This window comes from Podarcis pityusensis (assembly GCF_964106645.2).
Source record: "Podarcis pityusensis genome assembly, chromosome: 4".
NCBI lineage: Eukaryota > Metazoa > Chordata > Lepidosauria > Squamata > Lacertidae > Podarcis > Podarcis pityusensis.
This window is the reverse complement of record NC_138027.1, coordinates 61007990-61029794: the sequence shown is the minus strand read 5'-3', so window position 1 is coordinate 61029794 and position 21805 is coordinate 61007990. Positions and strand designations below refer to the sequence as shown.

The 21805-nt window shown below is 41.1% G+C and overlaps 1 protein-coding gene across 10 annotated transcripts in view; it reads right to left on the bottom strand.

The window, feature by feature from the left end:
* The window catches only part of DMD (dystrophin), a 1019805-nt gene that overhangs the window by 864591 nt on the left and 133409 nt on the right, over positions 1-21805 (bottom strand). The window contains exon 1 of one of the 10 annotated variants that reach the window (XM_081003450.1): positions 5763-6052. The exons of the other annotated variants lie outside the window; for them this stretch is intronic. Within the exon in view, the coding sequence (XP_080859576.1) occupies positions 5763-5790 (28 nt within the window). The 5' untranslated portion in view covers positions 5791-6052. Of the gene's footprint in view, positions 1-5762; positions 6053-21805 lie in introns of those variants that run through there. 10 annotated transcript variants of the gene reach the window in all.

The following is a 21805-nucleotide window of genomic DNA, read 5'->3' as shown; positions in this document are numbered from 1 at the left end:
TGCAAACTCTTTGCTCATGAAATTGCAGGAGCTGCCTGAGTCCAACAGCGCCTTTATCTTTAGAGGGTGTCCGTTTGGCAGCTCTAGCGCCACTTCTATCACTAGGGCGGGTTTAGGAGGTTCTGGCGTGGGCACTTTCACTGCTCTTTGGCCTGGCTGCTGTGCCCCGACGGTGGCAGCCAGGCGTTGGCTTTTACTTGCTCCGGTATTTCTTCCTCTCTTCCCTCCACAGCTCCTACCATCCCTTGCCATTCCTTCCTCTGGGGGCAGACTCTGGCAAAGTGACCTGGCTGTTGGCAGAGATAGCATTTCCGGGCGCCTTTTCCCTCCTTCTTTCCCCCCTCACTGGGCTTTGAAACTGCGCGCGCGCGCGCTGTTCCGATTTCCATCGGCTCTGCCGGCGGGAAAGTTGGCTCTGGAATGTCTGGAATGCGGAACTCCTTCCAACGTTCCCCTTTCCCTTCCCGCCTCTCCAATGCTCTCGCCTCCTGGCGCACTCCTATGGTCAGCGCTGATTTGGTCAGCTGGTCCATAGACTCCACCCTGGGCGCCCGGGAAAGTTCGTCTTTCACAGCCGAAGAAAGCCCTTCTTCAAAGAGCATTTGAATGGGTTCCGCCGATAGATCCCACCCCAATTTATGGATCAACATGGTGAACTCAGTCCAGTACTCACGGACAGATCGGCTCCCCTGTTTGCAAGCCATTAACTGTCTGCGCACCACTCCCTGTTCAATATCGCTGGAAAACATCAGATCCATGGCGCGAAAGAACTTCATTGTGTCCTTTAGGACGTCACTATTCGCTGCCATCAGGGGTCTGACCCAGTCTCTCGCCCCCTTTTCAAGATGCCCAATCACGAAAGCCACTCGTGATTCCTCGTCAGGGAATTCATCAAACTGCAGATTGAGGGCATATTGCATCTCTGTCCGAAAGCCATGATAGTCTTTGGGCTCCCCCCCAAACTTCTGCACCAATCCTGGTACCTTTCTGGCGAGCTGGGTGGCTTTCCCCTTTTTGTCTGCATCCTGAGCCCTCCTCTCCTCAAGCCTCGCCGTCTGCAGCGCTAGCTGGACCTCCAACACCCGGTACCTCTCTTCCAGGCTTGGACCCGCTCCAGCTCCTGCTTCTCCGGTTCCGGCTGGGTTGCTCATGATGCCTTCTCCTGCACAAGCTGCTTTCAAAGACTGTCGGAATGCTGTGATGGGATGATGAGCTGCTTGTGCGTAAAATCGTATCCCCTCAGAGTTTGTTCAAGTCCACAAACCTCTGTCTGTGACGGAGCCCCTCAGACATGGCTCCTCTAGTCACTAGCAGATTCCGACAGTGGTTGCTTTCGGAATCGCTTCCAACATAAAAGCTCCTTAACGGAAACACGTCTTCTGGACTCTCTGCGTGACAGTTTCCGGCGAGGAGTGGGTGTGTCCCTACAGGAGGTCCTGAAACCTCCCCACTGTTTTCGCTGGAAGTGTCTCTGAGCCATCCCTCCAGCTCACTTTCCCTCAGCTCAGCTCCTCTCCCCCTACTGGTTCCCTCTTCAGCTGCTGAGTCTCTCTCAACCTGTGTGAGCCCTTTCACCTCCCTTCCTTCCGATGGCAGTTCCCTGACATATTAAAAACAAAAAAATTTCTTCCAGTAGCACCTTAAAGACCAACTAAGTTAGTTCTTGGTATGAGCTTTCGTGTGCAAGCACACTTCTTCAGATTCGTATCTGAAGAAGTGTGCTTGCACACGAAAGCTCATACCAAGAACTAACTTAGTTGGTCTTTAAGGTGCTACTGGAAGGAATTTTTTTGTTTTGACTATGGCAGACCAACACGGCTACCTATCTGTAATCGAAATATTAAATCACAATCTGATCATTACAGATAGGTTTACGAGCTCTCAAGTTATCTTAGATGTCATTAGACCTCAGCTGATGAGTTTATTTGTGTAATGGTTAATCTTTCTATCAGATCCTTTCTAGGTGCCACATATTCACAGTTAACAGAAGCAGAAAAAGCAGAATGAAATGACCAAGCTAAAAATAAGGACATTTCCTGTTCAAATCCCAAAGCACATCTATTCATAGACTCAGTAATAGAGGAAGAATGAGTCTACTAGGTCATTTAGCCTGTCATTCTTCCAATGTCAGAAGATTTTATCAGTTTTCAAACCAGATTAATGTTGATTATTTCCATGCCAGGTTAAAGTTAGGGAAAGGAGGAGAACATGTGTGCTTTGATGTTTTAGCAATTAGTCTGGTTCAGGAAACCTGAAATATTTCAAAGAGTAAAAAGAATAAAAATGTTAGGTGGTTTGTTTTTTGCTTGTTTAGAAAAAAATATTGAGTTTTCACTGAACATTTTGTCATGGTTTCTCTCATCCAAACAAGTCATGACTGGTAATCAATAGAACAGACCTTGACTATAGATGAGAGCAAGACAAACCAAGGGTCTGAGTTGGGACAATATGCTAAGCCAATCCATGGGTTAACTCACAACAGCTTGACAGGAGAAGCAGCAATGTGGCCATGGCACATTCTTGATATGTCATGGTTCGTCTTAGCATTATGTGAAACCGGGCCTATATAAAAAGGGTAATTGATTGAGATTATACAGTACACAGTCTACATATTTTCCCATTGCTCCCGTTGCTCGGTCCCTGCTCCTGCCAACCTAGCAGTTCGAAAGCACGTCAAAGTGCAAGTAGATAAATAGGTCCCGCTTCGGTGGGAAGGTAAACGGCAATTCTGTGTGCTGCTCTGGTTCGCCAGAAGCGGCTTAGTCATGCTGGCCACATGAGCGCCGCAACCCCAGAGTCGTTCGCAACTGTCAGGGGCCCTTTACCTTTACCTTTACATATCTTCAGAGTAAAACAGAGAAAAGTATTGTGAAACTGAAGTTGTCTGCATTGCTGAATCCTATCCACTCACCCCCTTTAGCTCGTGTTCTTTTTTCAGAAAAGTAAAACTGTTATTCCATTTTTATTGAGAAGTTCTGATCCTCCTTTATATCAGTAAGCAAAGGTGATCCAAAGTTTTTGAGACAAAACTGTATGTGACTACAGAAGGGTATTGCATAACTACTAAAAGAGAATGGAAAAGAATAGCTTTCAACTACACCCACACAATGCCCATAGGCTTCTGATTATTCATAATATAATAAAATCATTGTACTCTCTTTCAGTCATCTAGATTTTCCTGGATAACTCCGTATTCATCTATTTATTAATAATATGAGGCATTCTCATATCAATTTTTTTTAAAAAAATGCATTACCACGAGTAACATCAAACAAAAGGGGCCTACAAGCCAAACAAAAAGCAAAAAGCAAACAAACTTCCGTTCAGTAGAATGCTTTTTATTTATCATCAATAGTATGCTAGGCAGGTCAACAGGCTAATAGGTCTCTGTGCAGAAATGTTCTCATAGAAAGCACATACTTGGCTGGGTTCAATAAGGAAATCTTTCTTTTTTCTCCCACACTGCAGCCCACGACCTTCACAAGAAAATGCTCCAATATGAACCAGCTGCTTTGATAACAAGAATGCAAAGCCTCCAAGGACTAGGGCATAGCTTTCTGGGAGAGAAAACTGTTGCCTTGTTCAGAATCCAATCAAAAACCTGAATGTACTGAGCAAAAAATAAACCAAGGTCATCATTATTCCTTCTCATTGTGCTTTGGCTTGCCTTCAAATTGCTTAGCATGTGTCTCTGAAACAGCAGCACTGCCTCCATTAAGTGAGGCTCCCATCAGTTTAATCAAAGTACCTTGCAGAATTCAAAACACAAACATGTCAATTTCCATATATCCTTAAGTTCTTTCCATATCCTAAATGATAAAATTTGGAATGAGCCTTGTAGAGGATTTTTTTAAAAAATCTGCTGCCGCACCCTTCTTACTGACTTCTGTATTGCCTATGCCTGATCACATCATGTGAAGTAAAGAGTGGTGGAAGAGATTTACAGTACAATCCTATACAGGAAATCCCATTTAATTCTATGGGATTTACTCTCAGATAAATGTGTATAAGATTTCAACCTAAAGCTGGTTTGTGAATTACAGCTGAAAGGCAGGGTATAAACGTTCCACACAAACATGCAAACACATAAAAATGCTTGGGTTGAATAAAGAAATGTCCTCTCCAAACTTAAAAACAACAAAAACATATAAATTATTCTTCCACTGAACCACAGAAATTGGTTTGCAATAAAACAAGATGATATACCAATGGAAAATAGTGACAGGTTAAATAAAAAAAGTCAACAGCCTTAAAAACAAAGCTGGTAGAGTCACAGTTAAAAATATAGTGACATTAAACAGAGCCAAAGCAGGCAGACGCCAATGACAAAAGAGGTAAAGGCCATTGAAACAGAACTCTTCAACAAGCTGCCTAAAACCATACTATGAGAGCGGGAATTCTAGTGCTCCTGTCAAGAAGACAGGCTTTCCTGCGATCTCCCCACCAGCTATCCCACCAGCAAGTGACCTTTCCCCCAAACAGGGTGCCCTATCTCCCTTTTCAGGCTGTCCTGGAAGTCTCCCAGCAATGCAAGACATGCAACATTTATTCCAAAAGGAAGTTTCTTCCACCGAAGCTAAATTGCCAACATCACCACCAAAGCCACATTAAATAGATGTGGTTTGACTTGACCCACCATTTGTCGGTCTCACTGGACAAGTGGCAAAAATGCAAACTTTTCCAATAGATTGCAACATCATGCCCTCTCATCTCTTCAAATCAACTATTTGTTTTGTTTAGTTCCAATACACGGACCACACATTTTGGCAGGACTAAGAAGTCATCACTGACCTCATTCATACACTTTCACTTTGATCCAAATTTTGGAGATATATTAGAAGCAGCCAAAGAGATTATTGCTGCCACACCTCCTATTTTTACATTCTACCTACAGCTACATAAGCATGTGAGTTGTTAGCCACCTTCCAATGCAGAAAGATATGGCTGGTAGTGTAACCTTGCATTGGTAGTTGATGAATTGTGCATGTCTGCTTTTTAAAAAGACAGAAAAGGATAAAAATACCAACCTTAGAGCATTCAGGCAAAGATTTCTATACCTGTATGTGGATAATATACTGAGGCCAAGTATGAAATAAAAACGGTTATCCTTCCACAATCTTTAAAACAGAACTATCAATCTTATCTAGGTTGTTTCTTTCTGGCTTTTTCTTTCTTTTCTTTTTTTTTGCAAGAAAATATGAAAAAGTTGTAGCACAGAGCATGAGGACAGAAGTAAAAACACCAGAGCATCTTAGGGCTCTTTTCTTGTTGGGGGAGACGGGGAAAGGTGCAGTGACTGTTCAACTACTTTACTACAAAATAATGAACAAGATCCCATTTCATGTACATCAATCAGGGCAGTGAAACAGCATATGCCATTATAATTCAAAGCAGCTGATAGTCTTTTGAACTTTTGCCAGACTATTAAAAACAATAATGAAAAATCTATTTTTATCCCAGTCACTTCCCTCCCCTCCCCTCCCCAACCAGAAACCTTTAGTAAATACTGAATCTTCGAAATGCCCCTTGTGTTCTCACACAATAGCTTTTTATTTCCACGAATTTCTATTTAAGTGTAATTGTTTAAGCAACCCTGAAATACAGGCACCCCTTCTCACTGTTCTGTAGTCGACCTTTGCATCATTGGGGTGAGTTTCCCCCCAAGAATGCATCCTATTAAAGGGCTTTCCTACAGACCTCAGCAGAATTATGTCACAGATTTAAATGCAATGGTAAAAGTATTTCAGACATTTTGTACTTACATTCTTCCTCTTCCTCATACCACAGCATGTAAGCATAAAAGAAGGTCCAAGGCAAACACCAACAGAGTTTCCCAAAGTACTACAATCCAGTGTCACTGTTCCAATGTCCTTTTTAAAAGCCAACAAAAATAAACCAAAATTATGATGGCTGCAACTCAACAAGCCGCAGCATTTCACACAAAAAATCCTCTCATCTCCTTAATATTCCCTTGTTGATTTCAGTGTACAGTCAGCTGCTTCTCAGAACTGGATTCTGTACCGGGGAATAACATGATTCTAACTTCCACTAAGCTGACAGAGTAACTGATGCCAGGGTTCTGTTGAGGCCCTGAGATGTTTCAAATTCCAGGACCTGCGCAGAAGCAATAAAGCACGCTTTCCTCAAAACAAGTTGGCTTCCCATAATAGGCCAGCTGATGAACTCTACATATAAGGCTCTGTTTTCAGAATGGCATGTATAATGGATTTAAGTGATGTGGAGCAGCTTTCCGGATAACATTCAAAACAACTCTACGATGCACACAGTGCTGCTTCTCTTGTAAATGCCTGGCGGATCAGATTGTGATCATCATCATGAAGATGAGAAGCCTTTGCAGACTGAGGAAACTTTCCAAACACATTATCAGCACCTAGTTGGGTTAATCTGAATTTTACTTTATGCATTTATTTTACGTTTCTTATTTTATTTTCAACTTGGGGGTGGGGTTTTTCAACTCCACCACAATTCCTCACAGCTATATTCACTTTCAGCAATCATAAGAATGCCAGCGCCTCAATATTTATTGAATCTAACCTCACCACTCGGGAAATATTTTCAGAAAAAAAACTCCTAACTCTTCCAACCTGAGAAATGCTATACCAAAATAACAACCTGAAAAACAAGCAAGCCAACCTATGGGGGTATAACATTTTTTTAAAAAAACCTGTCTTCAGTAAACTCATGCATATTGAACATGACAAGTAATATTTGTCACAATATGTGTTTACTATGTCTCAGTTTAACTCATTTTCTTTCAGAATAGGAATACTGCCAGTCCAGCTGGGGCACGGTTATGCCCCTGGCCTTCCGGCATTGCCATAGCTGAAGCTTACCAATAGGGAGAAGCAATGGGGAGGCTCACATGGTGCGGATGCAACAGGAGAATTAGAGTACTGGACCCACTGGCAGCCAGCTGGTCTCCCCACTGGCTTGCCCTCCTACCCTCCCAGTAAACCACTCCCAATTCTACCCATATAACCTATCTGTATGAATGTAGTAATGAACAAAACGCACACAGGTGATGATTTGTACTGAATGGCTCTCAAATCTGATTCAAGAAACCCAGTTCTCCTCAAGAAGACATCACTAATGTACACATTTCTGCAAACAATTTTCCCTAATACTGCACAATGCATTTTTGGATGTTAGTGAAAATATCTTCATTCTTATGCACATTTTCTCCTAATATATGAATACATAAGCATTGTTTGGTTGGAGTACTGCATCACAAAATTTGGATACGTATGAATTTTGAAGGATAGCTGTGCTTTGCTCCTCATCTTGTTCAGGAAGTGCAAAGTTGATAGATTCAGCTATAAATGCATACAGAATCAAATTTCTCCTCCATTCCTAGCTCTGAGTCATAGTAATCTGTCGCTCCTTTGAGTATCCAGGGCCACTATAGCTTCTGGGAAATTTATTTACCCACTTGTTAAGAGGCAAACGTATGGAACAAAGCATAAGCGTTAAATGTGTGGTGAATGCAAATAACACCACATTCAAGACAATATATGTAGCTCTGCTGGAATTCCAAATATGTGGTACCTGTTAGATTTACTTTACTGTGGTAAAAAAAGCATTATTCACCTCAGACATTATCTCGATTCACCTTCAGCAAACCCCAGAAATAATCATTTGCTGGCTTGACACAGCTCCATTGCAGGTGTGCTTCCTGTTAGTCGCTTGAATAAAAAACAAAAAACAGGAAAGCTGCCAAGCCTCATTGGCTCCTTTTCTCCACACTTCACACATCATACATTTTTCACCCCATATAAATTATTTCTCTGTGGAGCCTGACAGTAATTGGCTATAGTGGAGTCAATAGTGCGATCTCGAATGACAGGGAGGTCCAGTCATCTCCTCTTCCATTATAACCCTTTGGCCTTTTTGACTGCAGAAGCATTTTGTAGCACATTTCTATGCCCTTGTTCTATGCCAGTGCAGTCCACCTAGGCTCTGAGGCTGCCAGCCACCTTTGCTTCACCCCTGCCGGTACTAATGTTTTCATGGGAATTTGAGATCCTTGCTGCTGTTACTTAATGAACTCTAACAGTGTGTGTGTGTGCGCGCGCATGCGTGTGCACACACACACACAGAGGAAACAAAGCATTGTGTAATATATGCCTTACTCTAAAGCATAAGTTCCCCCAAAGTTGATTCTAGTACAATGGTCAGATTCAACTTTTTATTCAACGGTTATTCAAGCAGTGCATTATGTGCCAGGACTTTCACTTGCATAATGGGGCTTTCCCTCCACTCTTTCCCTGTGCACCCCAACCCCCTCAAATGGACTTAGTGGGGTTAGGAGAACCCCCATAACAGCACACAGGCTGAGGAGGGGGGTCATTCCATCTGGCAAACTGAATTCCATGTGCAGACAGAACAATTGGCAAAGCATGACATTGAATTCCACCCTAAGGAATTAAAATGTGTAAAACATAAACATCTTATAAGTTACACATTATTTTTCCCCTCCCCCCAAAAAATATCTTCAGTGGTAGAGCGCATGGCTGTGTGCAGAAGATTCTAGGTTCAATCCCTGGTTTCCTTAGGTTGCACTTGGAAAACCTCAAGTCTGAAATCATGGAAAGCCACAGTGATAAGAGGCATAGGACAGCTTATTATATCGCTAGGTTCAATATGCTTTACTCTTATGAGTGCTGCTGAAAACATCAGGGCAAAATTCAAGGGTATTGCTTTGCATTTTTTTTAAGAATTTGGTCAAAATTCAAAATATGTATTTTGGTTTTCATAGTTAAAAACACACACAAATAAACGCCTCTTAATATTCCCATATACTTTATATTGAGAAATTTGCTCAAAAGATTAATGGCTATATGTATACTTTTGCAGTCAATGAGTAATGTCCAACTAAGTTATCTTCAGAGTAGACTCAATGATTTAAGTAACTGAAGTCTATTGATTTCAAGGTGTCTATTCTTAATGCAACTAACCTTGGAAATCCCCCTACGTGGGCATTTTCTCCTTGACATTACATTTCTGAGATAATTAGTGAGTACTGTACTACATTTCTTAGATAGCTGGTGATTTCATGAGTAATATACCAGGAAAACACCAATAAGATTTATTTTGTCCAGCCACCCTGCAACAAAGCTCAGATAATGCATAATTCTATATGCTGTGAACAAGGAAGAAATGACCTCCGAAGGAAATGAAGAAGCAGCCGTTAAATAGTAACTAACAGTAGGTCATTGCTTTCCTTTCAAATCCCTTCCAAATGATCAGGTTTTGTGTTGTGGTTGCTGTCATATTTTGGTTTTCTATCTGTTTTTAATTAAAATTAATAAATAATTGCTTGGCTGGGTATCGAAGCACAACATTAATAAAATTCTGATTTTTAACACACTCCTTTATCCTTTAGATTAGAATCCCTATCATTTTTCATAGTGGTAGCCAAATTAATTCCTGACAAACCATCAGTGAATAGAGTACCTCAGCTGCCTATAAAGGATTAATTTGCAACCCACAGAGTCCAAAAGTCATGCACTGATGTTGAAAATAATTTGAAGCACAGTGTCAAGAGAAAAGAAATTGACAGTAGCAATGCTTTGAGGATTTGAGAACAAGAAAGGTTGATAAAACTAGGAGTCTAAGTAAAAAATGGCTTATTACATACAACCTCACTTGTGAATCCTCACAAGATAATATTCCTTTATCAATTTCCAAACCCTCAAGAGACCCTTCAGAGTCTTTTAACTAAATCAACAATCTAAAGCCAAATTTTTACTCTTCTTTAAGCTTGAATCAGGTAGGATGCAATGGGCCACAGATGTAATTGGTGTAATGCTATTCAGGATGTGTTATAGATACATTTCCCATTCAGTTTTATCTACTTGCATCTGTGTAAATCTACTGGTCCTGTCATCCAATACAGAAGAGGGCCCTCCACTTCAAACTGTCTTGCTGTTCCTCCACTATAGACAAAGTAAAGGCAGGTAAGTATAGCTGCTGTCTTTTCCAGTGAATGTTGTCCCCCCCCCCCCCAATTTACAGGGGTGATGAGTTTGACACACCATCATCTACTGAGGAGTGTTTGTGAGTTCCCATTCATTCTACAAATCCCCTTTCTAGTGGCCTGCACTCTGCAGCCTTCCTCAGAGCCCATATTTCCTGACTGGGCGTGGGGTGGGGAGAGGGGGAACCTGAAATATTTGGGTGGGCTTTCCTTACAAGAAGGTGAGGAGACTGCCTGCTATGCATCTGACACCTGTTTATTGTTTAAGTGATTTTGAAATATATATCTATGTGTGGAAAGAATGTATTTTTACGTGAAGGGGAAGACCTTCCCTTATAAAACCAGCAAGTTTGTTCTCTCATGCTCTTGGTAGACATCTCATCCAGCTTGCTCTGCTTCCCCTGCTTCAATTAAAGCTCAGGGATTTTTTTTCGTGAGGGCCTCCCCAATGGAACTTTCTCAGATCAGGAAGCATGGGCAGCCAGAGGCCAGAGTGCTAGAGAAATATTTAATGAAAATGGCACGCGCACACACAGCGCATGGCCACCTTGCAAGGATAAAGTAAGCTCAACACAACACCAAAGAAATGTGAAAGCTGCTTGAGAATGAAAATGGGAAGGATAAAAGCCTCTTTTGCAGGGAAAGAAATCTTTGGAGAAATTAAAGAGTTTTCAGCACTGCAGTACTGTTACATTGTTAAAACAAAGTAGGTTTCATTGTTGTTCATGCCCAGGTGGAAAGCTGCGGGAAGACCCATGCAAAAATAAAAAGGATATAAGTGTAATAAGTGGACACAATAAATATTATATCTTCTCTGTAATTAATAGTAAGTACTCTAATAGTAAGTACTCTATTGTCTTAGACATGTACAGGTCAATGCGTACTTTAAGGCTCCAGACTGATAATACCTCCTGGTAAGCCCCACTGAACTCCAAGGGACTTACTTCATAATAGTCATGCACAGGACTGCACTGTAAATTACTCAATACAGCATTGTTTCAGGCTATGCCTGTAGGGCCCACAGGATTCAATGGGACCGAATTCTGAGTGAACTTGTATTCTCATTTGGATGGAGTAAATCTTTTTATTTTAAAAGGGGGGGGAGCTGCACAGACATAAGCTGATTCTGATGTACAGTGGTACCTTGGCTTACATACGCTTCAGGTTACATACGCTTCAGGTTACAGACTCCGCTAACCCAGAAATAGTGCTTCAGGTTAAGAACTTTGCTTCAGGATGAGAACAGAAATTGTGCTCTGGTGGCGCAGCGGCAGCAGGAGGCCCCATTAGCTAAAGTGGTGCTTCAGGTTAAGAACAGTTTCAGGTTAAGAACGGACCTCTGTAACGAATTAAGTACTTAACCTGAGGTACCACTGTACTAAGGAGGCAAAGAAGGCACTAGTCTTCACTGCTGCAAATTATTATTATGAGTTTTGAGCCATGCAAGTGGTGGGGAGCTCTGGTAGATTCTCCTTCAAAATCAACAGACAGCGTAGGGTGAGTGAAATGTACTCTAATAGCCTGTTATATTACTGCATTTATTTTCATTTTTAACCTACACTAATCCAACTCATCCAACCACTGGGAGATGTGACCACTGGAGATGATATAATGACTGAGATACTGAACTCCTGAACGAGGCAGTTCATCTCAATTTTCATAAGTTATTAGATTGATATACTGCCTTTCATCAAAAGATCTCAAGGTAGTTCACAAGATTAAAAAAAAAGATATATCCCACTCAGATGATTAGAATGTTTTCCTACACTTTAAACTTCCCAAATTATAGTTAGCCTCTTCCGAAAGAGTTACTCCGTATTGCATTTATCCTCCAGTTGGACGTTGTGTCCAAACACTTCTAATAGTTAAAGGGCTTGATGTTTAATAGAAATGCTGTGGTAAGCCTGCAGATTGATTCAAAGACAGATACATCTGGGATGCTTCTCATTTCTGAATTTAGGTGGTTTAATTTCCATGGGTGGGTGGGTGTGGAAACATTTGTGCATGCCTCTCAGACACACACACAAAAGTATATGTATATATACTGTATATATGTGTGTGTATGTATATGCAGTACGGAGACAAATTTTGCACATCCCTAATATTTAGTATCACATCTTTTAACAGTTAGGTTTGGCTTTTTCTGTTTTTTAGTCTTTTCGTCAGACACCTTTCGAGCCTCTTATCCAGACAATTTTGGCATTTAAAGTTATGTCATCACCAACAGAAAACCTGTCCATCATATTTGTTAAATCCAGCCAGAGAAATGACCAGTGACAAAAAGCTGAATGTTCCATTAGGAATCATCATAGCTTGTTTCCCACACTCCACACACTGCTCTCACTTGCAGGTGAGTGAATGGTCCTTATCCCACTATTCGCTTCTTACATGCAACAGCCTCAGAGGGTTGCTCTCAGCTGTGTAGGCTGCTCTTTCTAAAAACCCTTTTGAATTTTACTCAAGAGATTCTCACAACATTCCCAATATACTCTCAACTAGCTTCTTCAGTTAAAAAGGGAAAACAGGGCCACTACAGTTCCTGTATTTCTTTGAAACCACGTTTTCAATACATAATGGTGAGGAAATATACTATACTGCATCTATATGATGGCATTCAGAGAGAATGGAAACTCTGTTGAAATAAATATGATAAGCATGCTATTTGTGCTGGTGTTGTTAGAAATCTACTTACACTTTCTGTAGTTAGAAACCTATCTGAAATAAAGGAGAAACACTTTCCTTCCTTCCTTCTTGAATTATTGAAGAAGGTTGTGTGTGATTTCCCATTACTGGTTGCACATTAAATCACCTATATTTCTGAAGAAGGAGCATTTTTAGTGGTTTAGGCATGATGATAGCGCTGGAATTTGGAGGGGTAAACTGACATGTGATTCTTTGAAGGACTGATGTGGTGTGGGGGGGGGGCTCATTTGCTGAACTCCATCAGCCCCAGCCAGCATGGCCCGTTTCAGGGATGATGGGAGTTGCAGTCAAATGACATCTGTAGTCCAATAGGCTTCCAAATCCTGGACTAGACACTACTGGGCCACATGGACCAATAGTCTAACTTGGCACAAGGCAGCTTCATACATGCAACCAAGGAACTATAGCTCAAAAGATTCTGTTTTGAAAAGTAGCCCATGTCCTGATACTTAAAGAAAACTACCTTTTAATTACATTGACTTCATTTGAACTCTCCGAGGATCACAATGATTACACAGCTTTAGGAAGAGAAGCAAAAGATTGTCACATTAAATCTGTGAAGACCTGGTTATTATGATGGCAAATTATGAAGACAAAATTCTGTTAGTTCAAGTCTAATGAGACATTACTGCACATGCTATGATGAATGCTAAATTATTGCTGTGCAGGTCTATGGCACATCAAACTGATGGCAAAATGAGGTTAATGCAAGCCTGCAGAGTTGACATTATAAATGTCAAGATGATCACAAAATGGTGACGGTGCAAATGTAGCATGATTTAAATACAGTGAAATAATTACAAAAAAATATGCTAAGTGGCGGAAATGAATCTACGACAAGACAAAACTTAAATAAACATTGTTGTTAGCATCCATCGGTCTCGCAAACAATGGAGTACACCTCTGGAGGTTAAGCCAAACCTTGGAAAATCACAGCACCTGCTGTGGCTGAAAAGACCAGTAATTCACATCTGCTGTCTCCCACATTGTTTTTGCTGTGGTAGCAGCACTGAAGTGACCTCTCTGGGAAACAAGCCTGGGCAGTGTGTATGGAAGTCTTGGGCTCCCCAGATGACAAGCCCACCCCACCCCAACCTTGCTGATGTGGTCCAAAGGAAAGCAGAGCAATACGTATGGTACCAGCTTGGCTGCAAGAGTTGCTGGAAGGAGGCTTACAAGACACCATACAACCATCTCAGGGACTCCAGATTATTGTAGGGGTTACGCCTTAAGTCTTTCCTTCTCCCGAAGCAACATTAACCAAAGCTAATCCAATTTGGGGTGTTAATGAACCTGACAGCTATATATTACCACATTACAGCAGAAATTAAAATTGAATTCTGTAGGAAGAATACATACAAGTACCTCACCTTGGATAATATCAATACTGAGTAATCTCCAATTGCTAGTGCATATTTTTCTAGTTTAGTGTAGTGGAACAGCTGAAATCAGAGATGTTACTGAGAAAGTTCTCAGCATGAATATCACCTATGCCATTATGTTGCCTTCTCCTATCATTAACCCTTGATCTGCAACATGAAGATAATTGTTACCTTGCAGAGCTGTTGTAAAGATTTGCTGAAATAATATGTGTGAAGCACTTTGAATTCGCAGTATGAATTTGGCGGGACTGTTGTGTTCTGGTGACTGAAATTGCCACTTTCAAGAATTTCTCACAATAGCTACAGCAGGCTAGCCAGCATATGGAAACATCTTGAAGCTTGTATAATCTTTGTTAGCAGTGATTTTTCAATATTAGCTATGTATACAAGTACATGAAAAAACAGACTTAGGTAGTCGAGATATAGAAGTTGCTTGTAGTTTTAACCATGCCAAAATGTGCTTTCCAAGGCTTATTGCTAACTGATTAATATAACATGGTTGTAGACTACAGCTTTGCTCCTAAAAAGAAAGAAAGAAAAACCTTTGAAAACGGCAGTGTTCATCTCTAAAAGAGGTTAACAACCTGAGTCACTCTTGTGCTAGAATCTGCTTCCTACCATAGCATAATTTCCCCAGTGAATGACGTTTTGTACAATCTGCATTGAGAAAGTATGATGAGCTTTAATTCCGTTGATATCAGTTCTGGGCACAATACTGAGTTTAAGGGCCACTGATCTCCACACATTTAAGTATAATTAATTTTGGATTACACCCCCTTTAAAGCTGTATTACTCAAATTTCTAGCAGCCACAGCACACCTTTACTCAGTTAAAAGTCAATGACTTCTAGTATCTACAATGAGTAAGAACTCGTTGGCCTCAGAGAAACCCACATAGTGGAATCCTGCACTGTTGCTTGAGGAGTGATTGGATTGGGCAATTATTGGCCTGCAGTTGAAGCTGATTGGAAGGCCAGAACAATGACACATAGGGATACAGCAATCAAGGCTCCTCAATAGATAAGCTACTCAAAGGAGAGATTAATGATGGCATGAATTTATTTCTCATGGAACACCATCATTTTTGCGCCCCCCCCCCCCATGACATGCTAGTGTGGTCAGCAGAGTCTGGATATTACTCCCTTCACAGAGTGGAAGCTACATCTGTTGAACAGGATCCAATCATCTCTGACTGGCAGTTAGTGGAGAAATCCCCCTCCCCAGCACCACAGTCTGAATAAAAACTGAGCCCTTTTATTAAGATTTGATGAGACCAAGTAGTTCTGACTTGCTTAAAATATTAGAAATATACAAGGAAGAGCTACAGCTCAGTGACAGAGCACATGTTTTGAAAGCAAAAGGGCCTTGGTTCAATCCCTGGCATCTCCAGGCAGGGATGGGAAAGACTGTTGTCTGGAACCATGGAGACCTGCTTTGAGTCAGTATACAGGGCTAGATCATGGCCCAATAGTCTGATTTGGTGTTAAGGCAGCTTCTCACTTAATCCAATTCACAGATCTACCATTTCATGTCTAATTTCGTCCTTAGTATCTTAGCCACTATGCTATACAAACTCTTTAGTATGCATAATTCCTTTTTAAATCCTATAATTTTATACACTTTTACATAAAACAACAACAGGTGTAAAATTGCACAGTCTATCTGCTTTGGCTGCTGCACCTGTGATATTCAACTTCCTGACAATTACACTGCTAAACATAAAACGCTTATGACTGAAATTATCTTTCAAACAGAGTAGGTAGCATGTGACCTTTACACTGCTAACAAATGATTTCTATCCATCTAGAAGAGAAAACAAGAACAAAAAACATTATTTTCAGTGTGAATTTATTGTTGTGTGTTGGATAAGTTATCTATGCTATTGAAAACATTATTATTATTTTAAATAAATAAGTGAGTCATCTGCTTGTAAGGTAGTAAAACTATGGAAAACAAGGAGTCTGATCACAAAATAAAGACTGGCTATATTGTCCCCCCCCCCATTAGGCAGCTATTTATCTTGCTAGGAACAAAAATGGTATTATGCAGCAGATCTCAATGAAAGCAATATTGTATAAAATGTTAACAATGGGTAGAATCCAATAATAATACTGTTTATCTACATGTGCAAAAGAGTGATCCCATATCTAAACAGGTACTGTCCAAACATTGGATGTTTTCACATCAGTTCAAAATCGGGTCATTATTTTCAGATCAACTAAGGTGTTTTCAGATCAGTTTGAAGGTAACACAAGTAAATCCACATGGATGTCTAAAAGTCCATTTAAATACATGATGTCGAATGGATGTACAGGACACGGACAAGGGCATAGCCAGGATTTTTGTTGGGGTCAGGTCTTTTTTGGGGGGGCAGGACTTTTGTAAGGGGGCAGAACCAATTGGTCAGTTAGTTAAGTATTTCTATTGTTTTACTTGATCTAGGGGAGCAGCTCCCCCCCGCTCTGCCCCGCTCCTTCTTGGCTACCCCATGGACATGTACAATTCTTAAGTAATGACAAACCATGGATTCATCAATCATGTGCTGAAATATCAATTTTGTTCAAGCCTTAAGCTTGTTCACCTTATTTTTCACACTTCACATTGTCCAATTCCAATCCTCACTTACTTGTTCAGGTAAACTCCAATTTCCTTTACATCTGAATCACTAACTGTTGTTTGTACTTGCTCTCCAAAACAGACTGGAAACCACACTTGCCTGAATAAGCAAGTGTAACTAGGAAGTGTGCAAACCCAAAGCTTAAGTCGAAGCAGTTACGCTACGATTTGCCTTTATATGCCAACTAGCTCCCTGATAATGTTATTAGCAGCAACACTTTATGTTTTGGAACTCACCCTAGAAAATCTATTGCATAATTGATTTGTCAAGCATCAACAATAATGAAAACCTTCCTCACTGTCCAAACTGACCCTACATTAAAGTCTCAGTAGAGGGTGAGCACCCATATACAATACACTTAGGAATCCTCCTTGTGGAAAGGATCATCCACACAAGGACAATTCTACAAATACTTGCAGCTTTCAAAAGATACCTCATTCGGTTTGTCCACACCCACACACATAGAAAGCATAGGTCCAAGTGGATTTCTGCTTGATTCATGCTTTTGGGGCACGGGTCTGAGCAGCTTTCCCCTTGCCCCCTCTTTTCTCAAGGAAAACCCACACTTTGGCTCTAAATCAGAGCAAACGCCACTATGGAGAAAACTCTAATATGGCAACTGAGCGCTAGAGTGGTTTTCCCTGGGGAAAGCAGCAGAACAAGAAGATGTGGGGATAAGCCCATAATCATGGCTTATTACTGGAAAGTTAACTAATATGCCTTACAGGTAAAAAGTATCAAATTTGAAGAAATATATAACCAAGCATAGTTCTTCTTCTTCTGTTTGATTGCCAATGGAGGCCACAATGGAAAAGCACATTGGTGACATGATCTGGCATTTTTGTCTTTACAGGCTACTTTTACCAGCTGTTAGTGGTTTCCTAAATGGTAGGAGCATCATTCACTTTTTGGACATCTCAGTTGTAAAATCAATGATTTAAATGCACCCGCTTTTTAGTGCACAAAGTTTTAAATGTTAGACTTTAGTTCTAATAATGTTTCTGTCAGCAAATGGACAAGAATGTTTAGGTCTAATGTGCAATTAAATTCATATAGCGCAAGAACAACAAGAGGTTAATTGTATTCCCAGAACTCATCAGCAGAAGAATTGAATCAATTTGAATTTAAATCGCTCTCTGTGTAGGTTTTCTTATTCTTTTTGTATATATGTTCTTTGTAAAACCAGCTCCAGATAGCAGCCCCACTGAGCTGCTAAGGTGGCACAGTATACGCATAATGATGTTAGGGTGGCCACCTGCTCTACTTTATAGACGGCAGTCCTCTATCTGAAGGAGCCCTCTATGTGAAGGGCTGCCCTGTCCAAATCTGTTTTAAAGATCGAGAAGCAGAAGAAGAGAGCGCAAGACCCTCCACTCTTTTTGTTGCAAAATTCCATAACAAATCCTTTTATGCTCTTTCGGGATATACAGTCCTAAATTCATTGCTTTTACTGGGAATTAACAATAATCTATATTTAAGCATTGGATACTTCATTTCTTCTCCACCACAAAGAAAAACAAGTATGTGATAAGCACATGTTTTGTGTGCTGAATGTTCTGGGTACAGTCCACAGCATCTCCAGTTAAAAGGACCAGATAGTAGATGATGTGAAAGGCTTGAGACCCTGAAAAACCACTGCCAGTGTAGATAATACTGTGCTAAATGGACAAATAGCATGATTTGAGGCATATATTATTCCATTATACAGCAAGTAACCAAGAAGGACTCAGTGCGCTGCTCTGCCAAATCAAAATACATTGCTTAATCTCTTTCTGGCATCGTCTAGTTTGCAGACCTACCTTTTAAAAAGGCCTTCCACTTCACAAATGACACAGCCGCTATCAAAGGTTTTGCCACTTAAGTGAAACAGAAAGTGCTGCTTTGCCCTGCTGCCTGCTGTTGCTGCTGCCTGCTCTGCTACTGCCCTTCTGCATCCACCACTGGTGGAGAAGAAGCAATGCCATGGGCACCAATTTTGGGTGAGATTTTGCACAAAATCCCATGAGACCTCATGCACTCTGGTGCTGTTTCAGCTGAGATCTCACCCAAATTGATGTGATCTTCCCAAAACCGGTGGTGTATCTCTGCCGCTGGTGGAGGCAGCAGAGCAGGTGCAGCATCATAAGTGTGCTGCCTGAGGCGATTTTGCAGCCTGAAGCAGTGGCCTTACCCTGCCTAATGGCTGAGCCAGCTCTGGCTGCTTTGATATTGTCTGATGAAATTGGCTTCTTGGAATACAGTTGTACCTCGGTTTACAAATGCAATCCGTTCCGGCAGTCTGTTCTTAAACCAAGTCCGTTCTTAAATTGAGGTGTGCTTTCCCTAATGAGGCCTCCCACCGCTGGTGCCCTTCCACTGTTCAGATTCCATTCTTAGATCGAGATAAAGTTCTCAAACCAAGACACTATTTCCAGTTTTGCAGAATTTGTAAACCAAATAGTTCTTAAACTGGACTGTTCTTAAACCGAGGTACCACTGTATTATGAACACTGGTGGAAGGCACCGCCCCAAGCACCATTGGGGAGGGGGGTACCATTGCGGCTGCCCCGCAACACGCACTGCGCCGTCGTCATGCCCCCGTGGGCAGTGCGCCACGCCCCCAGGACAAGCACCAGCCACACCCCTGCCTGCTCTCCGCTCCTGGGTGCCAGAGCATGCAGCTCTGCCACTGATTATGAAGTAGCTGTGGTAGATGATCAATATATGGTTATACATTACTTCTGTTGCAGCAGTTATAATGATGACATAGTCCCTCCCTCCCAAATGGTTAATTGTCATTTGCATCCATCTGTCTTGAGAGACGATGGAGTGTAACTCTGGGGTGAAGTCAAACAGCTGGGTTAGCAGCACCGAAGTGACCTCCCTAGGGCAGTGTTTATGGAGGACCTGGGCTGCCCAGATGATAAGACCCTGCTCTTGGCCTCACTGATGTGGTCCAAAGAAAAGCAGAGCTGTATGTTTGGCACCAGGAGTTGCCAGAAGGAGGTGCACCAGATTTTGCTCCAGATTCAGCTAGCTCTAAACAGTCTGTGAACCATGTAATTCACAGCAGCTTACTAGCTCTTTAGACATGGAATGGATGCCCCTGCCCTTTTTTACATGGATGACTTCCAAATAAAACAAACAATCCTTTGGAAAAGTCTGTGGAACTACAAAAGTCAATCCTAAACAAAGCCATCATTTAAGGAAAATATATAAATTGAAACTGCTTCCCCTAAAAATACTAGGAATCCAAGTGCTATGTTACAAAGCACAACATATTCTTCCTGTTCTTATAGCTTGAACATGTAACCCAGAGCAGCATAATGTCTCAGGCATAATTTATAGTTTTTAAATAATTTGAAAAATCCAAGCTTTTACTTTTGGGAGCAATTGCCATACCTGTTCCAAGGGTGCTATGCACCCCACACCCTGGACCAGAAACAATCCAGTCAGTATTTTATTTTACACCTCCACCACCCAGGCAGTGTCTTTCATGTTCAAAGAACTGAAGCAGGCAAAGGGGATAGTTAGCTTCTCGTGGGATACCCTGTGGACCTTCCTGAGAAGTGTCAGTAATGAAAGACTTTGAACCGCCTTTGAAATTCCACAACAGATGTCTCTTCTGGACATTTCAAGATCCACTAGGGATGTTTCATCTGGACATGACACTTCCATTTTTTCTTTTAGGCAAATGCCACGGCACTGCATGTGGTAGAAACATATTAAATGTTAGTTTATTCAGTTCTATACACCGGGTCAAATTCAGAGCACCACTTGTTTACATGAAAGATGATAGAACCATAGGATTCTAGAATTGGAGGAAATCTAAAGGGTCATCTAGTCCAAGTCCCTGAAATGCAGGAAGCCTGCCCACAGCTGTCCCTGGGTGGGCTTGAACCAATAACCTTCTGGTTAACAGCCAGATGCGCTGACCCATTGCGCCACAAGATTGGCTGATGCAAATAGTTTTCTATTCAGTTTTCATTGTTATCCTTGTTTAATAAGAAGGTTCCATACTATTACAGAGAAGAAATATAAGGACAGATATTTACCCTGTAGTAGACCTAAAATCATGCTTCCCCCTTTCACTTTCTTTCCCCCTCTGTTTATGCATTTTAAAATAGTCAATGTTTATCTTGTGTTCCACCTCAGTGCTAATTGACAGAAATGCAATAATGTGGCTTTGAGTAGATCTCCTTACCTAGAAATTGAAACAATTTTTACAGAAGCATGCACATGTTCTGTCCTTGGACCTTAAAGCTAAAGCTGCAGGCCTAAGCACGTACAAGACATTTATGAAAGAACTGACAACTTAAAATGTTTCCCTTTCCACAACTATCCCCTAAATACAATAAAGTGCATTTGCTGAAGTTATATTGGGTCCTATGGGAGGAATTCTGTCTGCCAGATGGTGTGTTGGTTTTAGATTCAGGTGAGCTGGTTTGATAGTCCCCACCCGCTTTTTTTCTTATCCATGTCATCTTATGAGTCCATGGATATTTACCAAAAATTAAGGAAGTGATGGGTTTTTGTTTTTGTTGTACATTTACATAATCAGGAAAACAATCATTATTTCAACATTCTAGTTCAATGAACAAATGGAAGTAAGGTTTCCCTACAAGTGGGATAAATGCATTTCCCTATGGACAGTTTATTGAAGTGATGAAGCAGATCATTTTCACTTTCTCACGGCAATGCCTTTTTATACAATAATCAAACCCTCATTTTATCGGTGACTAGACAATATATGAGGAGTTACTGTCCAATACATTTCCACCCCAGCTATTACAGTTCAGAAACAACTGCTTATCCCCCATTTTACAATGAAGAACATTTTAAAAAGTAGCACCTGTGAAAATATTAAAACACTCCCTGTGGAGTTATATCTAGGATGTCTTATTCACACATGTACTGTCATCCAGCGAGGAACATGCCTTTGTGAACCAGCTCTTGCTATCAGACTGAAACTATAGAAAAAGCAGGCACACAAGAAGAAAGACATTGATTGCCACTCAAAATCCACAAGCTATCTGTGATGAAACATCACTTGAACATTTTTATGCTTCAGAAAAACTGTGCACATTGCAATTTTACTGGTGGTTGTTGGTCGGGTAAAAGCCCATTG